The sequence below is a fragment of the Sciurus carolinensis genome, chromosome 13 (assembly GCF_902686445.1).
Source record: "Sciurus carolinensis chromosome 13, mSciCar1.2, whole genome shotgun sequence".
Taxonomy (NCBI): domain Eukaryota; kingdom Metazoa; phylum Chordata; class Mammalia; order Rodentia; family Sciuridae; genus Sciurus; species Sciurus carolinensis.
Window position 1 is genome coordinate 74,163,343 of NC_062225.1, and position 12,998 is coordinate 74,176,340.

A 12,998-nucleotide genomic window follows, 5' to 3' on the forward strand; every position below is an offset into this window, starting at 1 on the left:
GGTAAAATGTCTGTTTCCTATCTTTTGCCCACTTTCTGAAAGAGAGTTTTTTTTTGTTTTATCTGTGGTGCTAGGAGTCAAATCTAGGGCCTTGCATGTGATAGGCAAGTGCTCCACCACTGAGATACATTTTCAGTCTTTTTTATTTTGAGACAGAGTATGGTTAGATTGGTCAGGCTGGCCTTGAACTTGCAACCTCCTGTCTCAGACCCTGAGTAGCTGGGATTACACCATCATACCTGGCTGCTTGCTTGCTTTCTCTTTCACTGGTGACTTTTCAAAGTTTTTTCATATACAAGCCTTTTGTCAGGTCTCTGGTTTGCATATAGTTTCTCCAGGTCTGAACAGGTATTCTTTTCATTCTTCTGAACAGGTATTTTGTACAGCAGAAGTTCTTAATTATGTTGCTCAATTTACTGATTTTTAAAAATGAATCAAGTCTTAATTCCCAAAGATTACTCACATTTGTATCTAAAAGTCTATGGTTTATTAAATTGATCATATATTTTGATTTAACATTGGTACAAAGTATTATAATACTGCTTCTACACCTTTGCCAAAAATCTACAGGTTATGCTCTAGTCTAATTTTGGGTTCTTTACTCTGTTACAATGACCTCTGTGCCATATCTTCCCCTTTATCATACTACCTTGGTTTACTGGTTTACTGTAGCTAAATAAAACGTTTTAAAGCCAGATGAGTGATTTTCTTCACTCATTTTACTTTGTCAGAATTGTTTAAGCTATGCTACTCTTTCCATCCAAATTTAAAGATGAGCTTGTCAACATTTACAATAAAATGAACAATACAATAAGAACTGGTCATTGAACTCAGGGACTTTTTGCAAGTTACGCAAGGGTTTTATCACTCAGTTACACCTTCAGTTTCTCAGGAGCCTTCTTAAGAGTTACAGTTGCTTCTTCCCTACACTCATTCCTCAGCCAATTCCTTTTGGTAAACACTGAACTCAGGGCTTTGCCCTTGCTAAGCACATGCTCTATGCACTGAGCTGCATCCCCAGGCCCACTGAATCAACTTTAAACAAACTGCTATTAATAAATACCCAATGCCAAGACTGCTCTTCGAAATGTCTTCAATATCCTTCAGCTTGACAAATCCAAGAGTTACTTCCTTTATTAATATATATCTTTATCACTAAGCAGGATTCCACATAGTTGACTTCTTTTTCTTCTCAAAATACTTTATACTCATGACTATCGAGATACAGATTTTTGTTCTTTGTTCTCTGTCACTGGCTGCTCCTTTTCAGGATCTTTTGCTGGCCTTCTAAGATTCTGAGATGTTAGGCTCACACAGTAGATGAATAATTTTCTTTAAACATGTTTGATCTTTTTTTTTTTTTCCCCAATAGCTTCAAATGGGGAAAGGAATATACTTTTTCAACAATGATGCTGGAACAACTGAACATACCCAAGCAAAAAGTGAAGTCAGATCCCTACCTCACACCACATAAAAAAATCAATTCAAAACATAATCTAAGCTTGGCATAGTGGTATATGCCTGTAATCCCAGCAATCCAGGAAGCTGAGGGAGGAGGATCACAAGCTTGAGACCAGCCTAGACAACTTAGCAAGACCCTGGAACAAAATTAAAGGTATAGCCAGGCACAGGGGCACATGCCTGTAATCACAGTGGCTCGGAAGGCTGAGACAGGAGGATCATTAAGTTCAAAGCCAGCCTCAGCAACTTAGTGACGACTGAAGCAATTCAGTGAGACACTAAATCTAAATAAAATATAAAAAGGGCAGGGGATGTGGCCCAGTGGTGCCCTTGAGTTCAATCCCAGGTACAGGAAAAAACAAAGGGGAGGGGGAGTGGGGGAGGCCAGGCACAGTGGCGCATGCCTGTAATCCTAGGTACTCAAAACACTGAGGGGGATTACAAGTTTGAGGTCAGTCTAAGAAACTTAGGAGGACACTATCTCAACAATAAAAAGGGCTGTGGTTGGAACTCAGTTGTAAAGTGCTTGCCTAGAATTTCAAAGGCCTAGGGTTCAATCCTCAGTATCAAAAAAGAAAGAAAAGGGGGAAAAAGAAAAAAGACATTTCTCCAAAAAAGATATGTGAATGGCCAATAAAAACATGTAAGATGCTCAACACCATTAATCTTAAGCCAAAAGCAAATCGAAACTACAATAAGATACTACTTCAGTTCCTCTAAGATGGCTATGAACAACAGTAACACATTAGTAAGAAGTACAGAAAGTAGTATACTTATACGTTACTGGTGACAATGTAGAAAGATGCAGTCATTACAGAAGTCTGGCATTTCCTCAAAACATTGAACAGAGCTACCATACAATACAGCAATTTGTGGTTCTAGGTATAACCAAGAGAAATGAAAACATGTTCATACAAAAACATATACATGAATATTCACAGCAACATTATTTGTAACAAAATGTAGAAACAATCCATATATCTGTCAACTGATAAATTAATAAAATGTGGTATATACCCATGCAAGAGAATATTATGTGGCCACAAAAAAAAAAAAAAAAAAAAACATGTACAAGGCCCTATGTGTGATCCACATCATCAAAATTAAAAAAAAAAAAAAATAAATTAAGTACTGATACAAAGACAATATAGATCAACCCTGACAACATTATGCTATATCAAAGCAGCCAATCATGCTATATCAAAGATCATACACTGTATGTTTCCATATGTAAAAGATGTCCAGAATAGGAAAATCTACACAAAAAGTATGAAGAGATTGGGAGAACTGGGTGTGAAAGGTATATGGTTTCTTTTACAATGGTTGTATAACCTTACAAATAAACCATAAAACAAATGAATCATACATAATAAATGAATAAACTATGTGCATGTGAATTATGTCTTAATAAATTCATTACAAAGCAAACAAACTAAAAAGATAACCAGTTTAAAAAAAAAAAAAACTTCTAATGGCAACACCTTATAAGTAAAATCATTTCTAAACTCTTTACTCTGGGGTTTATAAACCTATTCTTTCTTCAGTCTCCATTATTATGGGCATCCTTCTCTCCAACCACAAGAGTTACATTTTTTCTCTTGTCCCTCAATACATAAGCTTGCACTTTTGCCTGTATTTTATTTTTTCCCTTGGTGTTGGTAACTGAACCCAGGGTTGTGCATTTGCTCTACCACTGAGCTACACCCCCAGAGTTTTCTGCATAAGCTGCTCCCAATGCTTGTACATGATTGGCTCCTCCCCATCGTTCATACTTTAAATGTACTTAATGCATTTCATTTCTCAATTTATTCATCAACTCAAATACTTACTGTGTATTTTATATGTGTTAGGCATTATGTAAAGATACAAGCAGAACATGGACTTGGAGTTCACAAGTTTATACTTAGATTCCACCCTCCCAGTTGTATGGTCTTAAAGGTACTTAAGCACCCTTCATTTATAAATAATAGGAGGAATATTTTCCATAAAATAGGCAAAAAGGCAAAAATGCCACTATATGAGACTCAAAATTTAATTCCATATTTTAAAGACTAACAATGCTCTAGGTCAGTTGCCTCTGTGGATGTTTTACTACATTAAGAGCTCTCTAGTCTGTAATACCAGTGAACTGGGAGGCTGAGGCAGGAGGCTCTCAAGTTTGAGGCCAGGCTAAGCAACTTAGCAAGAACCAGTCTCAAAATAAAAAATGAAGCCAGGCATGGTGGTGCACACCTGAAATCCCAGCAGCTCAGGAGGCTGAGGCAGAAGGATTGCGAGTTCAAAGACAGTGTTAGCAAAAGCAAGACACTAAGCAACTCAGTGAGATCCTGTCTCTAAGTAAAATACAAAATAGGGCTGGGGATGTGACTCAGTGGCCAAGTGTTCCTGAGTTCAATACCTGGTGCCTGACACCCCCAAAAAGAAAATAAATAAATAAAAAAGAAAAGAGATGTGGATGTGGTAAAGGGTTCAATTCCCAGTACCAAAAAAAGAAACAAGAAAAAAATAACACCTCTCTAAAGTTAATACTTATCTGTGCCTTAAAGCTGCTTCACAAGGAAAGCCCTGGCTTTGTTTGCAGTCTATTTCAGTTATAAAGGTAAGATAAAATTGTTTTCATTTAGTTAAATCAAAGACCTGGTTGGATTTTCAATATTCTTAAGAAAATGTCAGTTCTGTCACATGCTCATTTCATCTCAAAATATATGGGTCTGTCCTTTAAGAAATCCTACTGATTCATTCTACAAGTATTTGTTGAGCAACTATTATATGCCAGACATTATTCTAGACAATGGAGATAAAGCAATAAACAAAAGAAAAATTGTTGCCTTAATGATGTTTATTCTATTGCAAATGGACAACAAATTATAAAAACATGGAATGAACATCAGAGGGTGACTGATAAATGCCAATTAGACAAAAATATACCAAGAAAAGAGACTAAGTTTTCTTTGAGTAAACACCAAATTGTTGATGCTGCCACTGTTGTGGAAGGCCCTAGAGCAACTGAGTGGGTGGGTTGAGTCTCAATTTGGAGGTTTTAGCAGCAGTAACCAGCTGAGACTGCAGCCAAGGCCACAGAGCTCATGGAGGAAAGGTCAAGGACAGGGAGCAGCTCCCAGTGACTACCCTGTGACACATGGTCAAAGACATGAAGATCGAGTCCTTGGAGGAGAGCTACCTCTTTTCCCCATACAGAGTCCGAGATCATTCACTTTTTTTCTGGAGATATCCTCAAGAATGGGGTTTTAAAAATTATGCCAGTCAAAAAGCAGACCCCACTGGCCAGCGGACCAGGTTCAAGGTTTTTGTCGCCATCAAGGACTTCAAGAGTCACATCTATCTGGGTGTTCAGTGCTCCAAGAAGTAACCACTGCCATCCACAGAGCCATTTTTCTGGCCAAGTTCTTCATCATCCAAGCACAGTAAGGTTAAGATAAGTGAATATTCCAGAGTCTTTTTGCAAGGTATCTGGTCACTGCAGTTCTGTTCTGGTGGCCAATTCTGGTACAAAGAAGCAGTAGCCTTGTCTTAGACCATGTCTAAGAAACTGTTGCTGATGGCTGGTATCAAAGACTGCTATGCTGTGGCTAGGACCAACAGTCAACTTTGCCAAGGTCAACTCTGATTCTATCTCCAAGATCTACAGCACGTGCACATATGCTTTGTCTTTCTCTCCCTCTTTATCCACCCCTCCGCCCCCGCCACCTCAAGAGATTATGATTGCAGAGAGTCTCCTTGTCAGGAATTCACTGACCATCCTGTCAAGATCCACATCAGAATCTCCAATACAGGAACCAGGATCCAGTTATGGCTACTATGTAGCATTTTAATGCAAGAAAAATAAAGTTAATTAATTAGGCCTATAAGATTGATAGATGGACAAACTGACTGACTAGGGCTAAGGTTGAGTGTGAGGCAGGAAGTGCAATTTTAAATAGGGTGAGAGAAGGCTTCACTGAGAAGGTAAAGGGAGTAAAGAAATATGCCATAAAGATACATGAGAGAAGAGTGTTTCAAAAAGAACAAGTGCAAAATTTTGGGCCTGGGACATAGTTAAGAAATAAGTTCAGAAGGTCAACAGAAGAGACTAATATATGTGAGAGATGTGGAAGTGGAGCAGGGAATGCTGATTATATAGGCCTCTGCAAGGACTCAGCTTTTCCCCTGAGTGAGATAGGAAGTCTATAGAGGGTTTTGTTAAAATAAATATCTTAATATTTTGTTATTGTTTTTGTAAAAGGGATTGAACCCGGGGGCACTTAACCACAGAGCCACATCCCCAGCCCTTTTAATATTTTATTTAGAGACAGGGTCTTACTAAGTTGGTTAGGGCCTCACTGAATTGCTGAGGCTGGCTTTGAACTCAGGATCCTCCTGCCTCAGCCTCCTGAGGTGTTGGGATTATAGGCGTGCACCACAGGACCCAGCTCTGATGTCTAAATCAGTGTTTAAAATGTCATTCCGTGGAGGCCAAGGATGTAGCTCAATAGTATAGGGCCCTAGGTTTTGGATCCAGCACTATTAGTACTATTAAAAAAAAAAATCATTTTGTGTGCTATGTTGAAAATGGGTATGGGGCCGTGGGTGTGCAGAAGCACAGTTAGGATGTAATGCAGTACTTATCCAAAAAACTGCAAAGAAAAATGTCACTTCAAAAAATTAAACATCTCAAAGGCATGCTATTAACTCTTCTAGGTGTTACTCTTAAATCAGGTTAAGTGAGCAAGCCACTACACAGTCACACCTACATGTCTATGTTTGTATTTGCATATTTATATTCTTAGACTACAATTTTTATCCCATTATCTTTTTTATTTTGTCTGCTTATTAATAATCATTACAGGTTTGGGGTTGTGGCTCAGTGGTAAGAGCACTCTCCTAGCATGCATGAGGCCCTCAGTTTGATCCTCAGCACCACATAAAAATAAATTGTGTCTACCTACAACTAAAATGAAATATTAAAAAATAATCATTCAACAAACAGCTTTATAAAAACTTATTGTTTGGGCTGGGGTTGTAGCTCAGTGGTAGAGCAGCTGTCTAGCATGTGAGGCACTAGGTTTAATTCTCAGCACCGCATATCAATAAATAAAATAAAGGTCCATCGAAAACTTAAAAAAAAAAAAAAAGACTTATTGTTTGTTCCCCACTTGTTTTCTGGCATTGGCTGCCAAGTTTACAGATAAATTCTACAGACTAAATAAAACTATAAAATAAGTTGATATTTATAAGGTCCATTATTCTCATTTCATTCTTGTTTTATTATCTCTTACTAATCTTATGTATTCAATTACAAAGTGCCTTAAATCAGGAGTAATTATAAATGGTTTCATTAAAAACGAAGGTATAAGCAAGGCCTGATGGCACATGCCTGTATTCCAGTGACTCGGGAAGCAGAGACAGAATGATGGCAAGTTCAAGGTCAGCCTCAGCAACTTAGGGAAGTCCCAAGCAACTTAGTGAAACCCTGTCTCAACATTTAAAAAAATTAAAAGGGTTGGGGGATGTAGCTCAGTGGCAAAATGTTCCTGGGTTAAAGCTTCATCACAAAACAAAACAAAACAAAACAAAGGTCTAAATCAGGTGCTGTGGTGCATATCTATAATCCCAGTGACTCAGGAGGCTGAGGTATACATAAATATAATACAATAAAACAAAGGTCAGTCTCAATATAGAAGAAATAACTTAGTTCTTTCTGAACTGGTAAAAAAGAAACACAAACCAATCAATAATTCTCACCACCACCAAACCCCATTTAGAGGGGCTTAAAGTCTCCTACTTGCAATGCAGGCTGGAAATGTACAGATAAAGAATGTGCAGGACCTGGGCTTCCAGTAGTGTCTAACAGCTGTAGTGTAGGAGGCACAAGACACATTTCAATTTTGTTGTAAGTAATAACTATTTAGAGAAATCCTTCACAGCACTCTACTATGAACACCACTCCGAACACTTTCTGGCTCTTATATGCTTCCTCTTCCCCATGCATTCACATTACACAATAAGCAAATTATATATACGCTTCAGAGTCAAATCTATGACTAAAATTTCCACTAAGAAAGAACTCTTATAAAAGAGGCTGCTTATATTTAGCTAAAGTTTTATCAACGGAACCTAGAGAGGGGCTTTTATATTATATTGCTGGTTAGTTATAAAATACCAACATAAAAGATGTTGAAATATTAATGACCCCTCTGAAAAGATAGGTAATCACCACTTTGTGTTCAAAAAGTAAGTTTGTTTTGATCCATGGCAAACTATTCCCTCCCTTCTTTAAATTTTGTCTCCTTTATCTTCGTGAATCTCTTATATCCAATTATCCTTCCCTCTTTTTATATGATCTCTCTGTTAAACATTTTTAGCTTTACATATCCCCTTTTCATTTGTACTTTTCAGCATGATTTTATCTGCTCCACAATATGGCCTGGGATCCTTCATCTCAAAATTATCCTTTTCCTGATTCCTGCCTAGATTCTCATTATACCAGTCCCCACGGTAAACTGTTAAGGTTATTAACAATCTATTTCAAACCAAGGAATAGGGTCCTTGCCTCTCTCTTAGCTAAAGGGCAACTTCTTGCCCAGGGCTAAAAATAGCCACAGATGTTTGTTCAATGGTCAAATTATTCTTAGGTTGGCATACACACTTATGCCTAAGTCTAATCCAATCCAGTAAGCAAAAGCAGGTGTTGAGTATCTAAAGAGTAAACATTGTACATGTTCGCAATTTCTTTTTGTCACCATAAAACAGACTTCTAAGCCTGTTTTCAAAACTATTCAGTTTTCCTCAGCTATTACATTTTTTTTCTTCCCAGCCTACTTAGTTAGATCAGGTTTCTGACTATAAGTCAACGGCAGTAGATTTTCCTTACATAAAAATGATACACAACTGAGGGAACATTGTGAAATACTCTCTTCCCCAGTGACATGTTATAAAAGGAGTGATATGTTCCTAGGAATTAAAATAGCTTATTTTCTTAATTGTTCAAGTCCTACAAGTGGGGTCAACGAAGCTGTGTACTCTGGCTGCTACCATGACTATTATTTTTAGTCTAAGCACCGACAGAAATATCAATATGCTCTTCAAGACAGAGACGCCATATTCCATAACTCTGTGTGTGTGTGTGTGTGTGTGTGTGTGTGTGAACACACTTAAGTTATTCCTTACTTTATAAATTAGGATGTCAAATTTCACATGTTGAGTATTACTTCTATAAGAACTATAAAATAAGTAATTAAACAGTGACAAAATTCTAACAGAGTAAATAAGGAGGAGTGACGGAGAATGGGGTAAAGAGGATGGAGAAAATAATCTAGAGAGGATGGTCAGTGAGAACCTCTCTACAGAAGGTGAGAAGTGAAATATGAACAGACACCAACCAAAGTCATTCAGTCAACAATTATTTACTAAATACCTGTATTTGCCTAGCTCTGTTGTAGGTGGTGGGAATATAAGCATAGAATAGACAGAAGGGATCCCCCCACCCTCAAAAAACTTGCATTCTAGTGGGAGAACAGTAACAAACACATTTTAAATGTAGTAACTTCATATGCTGAATACTACTATATCAAAGATAAACTAAACTAAATGTGATGGTACCTGGAAGGAGTGGGTTTCTACAGCTAGTCATCACAAGCCTCTCTGAGGGTCATGCTGAACTGAGATCTGGATGACAGAAGGTATTTGAATGATGAGAAAAAGCATTGAAAGCAGAAAGAACAGTCAAAGTACAAAGGCCCTAAAATGGAAACATGCTCGGCATGCTCAGGGGAGCACAAAAAGCCACAGGGGCTAGAGCAAAATGGTGAAAGATGAGGTCAAAGGGGACCAGTAGCCAGACCTCTGAAATGAAATGGTACTTTACAATGCTCAGTATAACTATGGGCAGGGGGTGAAGGTTGGGAGGATCCACAGCCATAGGAATTGAAAAAAAACTTCTCATGTTTATAGAATTAAGAGAAGACCAATTGGGGCTGGAAACTATACACAAGAGAAAGTAACTGGCAGACAAAGATGAAGTCAGAAAGGTAGGTGGTAAGGAATTTAGATTCAGGCTTTGGGCTTTCATTTGAAATGCAAAGTAAAGTCAAAATGGGAGGAAGAAATCAGAACCATGATCAGATTTATATTTGAGAAAAGGTCACTTTCGTTATTGTGTGGAAGAAGGTAAAGGGCAAGAAGAACCTGTTAAGATAGTAAGAGCCTACTAGAAGAGGTAATGGTGGCATGGACTAGAGAGGTCTAACATTAGAGATGGAGAACTATATATGGATTCTAGACATTTTGGAGAAAGAATCATTAGGGCTTCATAATGAACTGGACATGGGGGCTAAGGGAATAAATCAAAGATGAATATCAAGTATCTGGCACCTTAGGTAAGCAGTTAATTCAACAAAACAAAACTAATGATTTAGGGTGACTTTGTAAATGTAAAAATTTGCTACTTCTACACAATACTAATGTTGATAGTGACAGACATTCCTGACAGGTCACCCTTCAAAAATAAAAACAAAGAGCAGGTAGACTTCAATTTATCTACTACGGCCATTTTCTTGGCAAGACCACTCTTTATGGAAAAATGTCATGATATAGGTATATTGTGGTGGAAACTGCAGATCTGAGATTTAAAAAGGTACAGCTCTTCTCTGTCAGCCAAAAAGCTATTTTTGGCCTAGATACATATGCCCTGGCTAGGGAAAACATATCCCTACCCTTATACAACAGATAAGTTGGTTGGAAGATTTGTTTGGAAAGAAAGCAAGACATGAAGATCATTCAAAGAAGGAAAAAAAAGACATAAGTTTTAGCACAGACTGAAGGAATTTCAACATTAATATTCAATTACAATTATACTGTGCTTGAGTTTTATAGTATAGTAGAAATCTTTTATATATTAATCTCAAAGCCATACTGGAGGGCTTACTGTTCCTAAAGACCATCTTTAAAGGAAGATACTTCTTTTTTGAAAGAAGGGTTAGCTCTTTGTTACTATTTACTTGTAAAAGCTACATAAAAACTAAAAAGATAAAGGGAGAGAAATGTATAAATCTACAAGGTCAAGGAACAGAAGAGAAAGTTTGGAGGTGGAATATCAGGGCAAATTCAGTAGGACAAAGGTTTTTTACCTATTTTATAAAGCACAATATATATGAAAAAAAAAATTGCTGTGAACTTTTTTCAGTTACATACACAAGTATATGTACATTTATACCAAGCCCCATGCCCCGGTGGGTATTTAATGGTTTAAAACCTTAATATAAATAATTTCCACAAAAAATACTGCTATTATAAATTTAGTCCATGAGTCCAGGAGTGGCCCTTGCCTGCAATCCCAAATTGCTCAGGAGGCTGAAAAGCAGGAGGACAGCAAGTTTAAGGCCAGTCTAAACTATTTAGAGACCCTGTCTCAAAATAAAATTTTTAAAAAGGGGAGAGGAGACCACTGGGGATGTAGCTCTACCACTGCAAAGCTCTGGGTTCAAACTCCATTAAAAAATAATAATAATAATAATCGGGGATAGTGGAACACACCTGTAATCCCAGTGGCTCAGGAGGATGAAACAGGAGGATCACAAGTTCGAGGACAATTTTAGCAATTTAGGAAGGACCTAAGTAACTTAGTGAAACCCTGTCTCCTCCACCCCCACCCCAAAAAAAAGAGGGGAGCAGAGCTGGGGATGTAGCTCAGTGGTAAAGTGCCCTGGGTTAAATTTCCAGTAATAAATAAATGAATAATAAAATAAAGGTTAAGGATATATAGCTCAGTGCTTGCCTAGTATGTACGAAGTAATGGGTTTAATCCCCAGTACCCCCACCAAACATTCATGATTCAGAATGAATGCAAATTCGAAGAACTGTATTGAACATTTGTAGGCAAAACTATACAAAGTTAATTAAAAATAATGCCTATAATTTTCTTTTCTTTTTGTGATGCTGGGGATCAAACCCAGAGCACGTGTGTAAGGCAAGAACTATACAACTGAGCTAAGTCCCCAATACCCTCTTTTTTTAGTACCTGGGACTGAACCCAGGGGTCCACTGAGTCACATCCCCAAGCCCCATTTCCTTTTTTAAACTTTGAGACAGAGTTTCACTAAGTTGCTTAGGGCTTTGCTAAGTTGCTGAGGCTGGCTTTGAACTTGAGATCCTCCTGCCTCAGCCTCCTGAGCCAACTGGATTACATGTGTTAGCACTGTACCTGGCCCAACCTCTTCTTTTTAATAAAAAGCTTAAAGCACATTGAGAAAAATTAATAATTTAGCTCGAGATTCTCAAAGCAACTAAAGAATTATAGTTTTAACTTTTCATATTGGATTCCTGTGAGCAAAGCATAGTGCTAAAGCCTCTACGTAGATTATTTCATGTAATCCCATGGACAACAAAGTCCTTGGCAATAATCTTTCTACTTCACTGAAAGATCACCTGATTGTCTGCTTTAGAAAGGGAAATCTAAAAGAATCTAGACAAGTAACAAAGAAGAATTTCACTACCAAACCTTAAGGAACCTGGTATTCTGCTAATAAAGTGAGTAAATTAGCATCACTTACCATATCTGTAGCTTGATCTTCTTTCCTTGTAATTCAACAGTTTTGATCTTAAAGTCTATTCCTATAACACAGGAGGAAAAAAGGAAAAGTTGTAATTGTGGCTTTGTGCTTGCTACAGTAAAATTCACTGAAATAAAAATGCTTTATACTCGGACTAGAGATGTAAGCTCAGAGGCAGAGATGTTTAACATGTGCAAGATCCTGGGTTTGATCACCAGAACCACTCAAAAAAAAAAAAAGCTTTATACTTTCAAAACTTGTTTGTGTGATTCTAGATATATAGATTAAAGCACATCTTAAGCAAATGGGGTCCACTATTTTAAGCCTGAGTAATATAAAATCCAGGATAACAGTATAAATAACTACTGAAATTTGAGTTTTTACAAATTAGGAATAAGTAAAATTTAAAATATCTAATATTATAGTTGGAGATTTTAACATCCCCTTTCTTAATAAGTGATTTTTAAAATGTGGGCAGAAATTTAGTAACAATACAGAAGAACTGATTTATACTCTTACCAACCAATTTTACTTAATTCACATATAAACCTATATCCAACACCAGAAAATACATTTTTTTTTAAGATGTTGGGGAATGAACCCAGGGCTTTATACTGATAGGCAAATGCTCTATCATTAAGCTACATCTCCAATTCCACACTCTTTAAAAATATAAGGGTCATAAAAGAAGTTTCACTACATTTAAAACTACTGGAATCATACAAAGTATGTTTTCTGACCACAACAAATTAAACTGGAAATCACTAACAAAAACGCATCTGGAAAAATTTCCAAGTATCTGGAAATTCATGGGTCAAAAAGAAATTAAAATGAAAATTAGAAAAAAATATTCTTAAGCTATAATGGAAACGTAACATTAAAATTTGTGGGATACAGTCAGGCACAGCAGCACACACCTGTAATCTCAACTACTCTGGAGCATGAGATAGGAAGATACCAAGTTCAAAGCCAGCCTCAGCAATTTAGGGA

At 37.1% G+C, this 12,998-nt stretch overlaps 1 protein-coding gene across 1 annotated transcript in view; it reads right to left on the bottom strand.

Moving 5' to 3' along the window:
* The window catches only part of Rab10 (RAB10, member RAS oncogene family), an 85,845-nt gene that overhangs the window by 15,302 nt on the left and 57,545 nt on the right, over positions 1 to 12,998 (bottom strand). Inside the window, exon 2 of the mRNA XM_047521945.1 lies at positions 12,009 to 12,069. Within this exon, the coding sequence (XP_047377901.1) occupies positions 12,009 to 12,069 (61 nt within the window). The remainder of the gene's footprint in view (positions 1 to 12,008; positions 12,070 to 12,998) is intronic.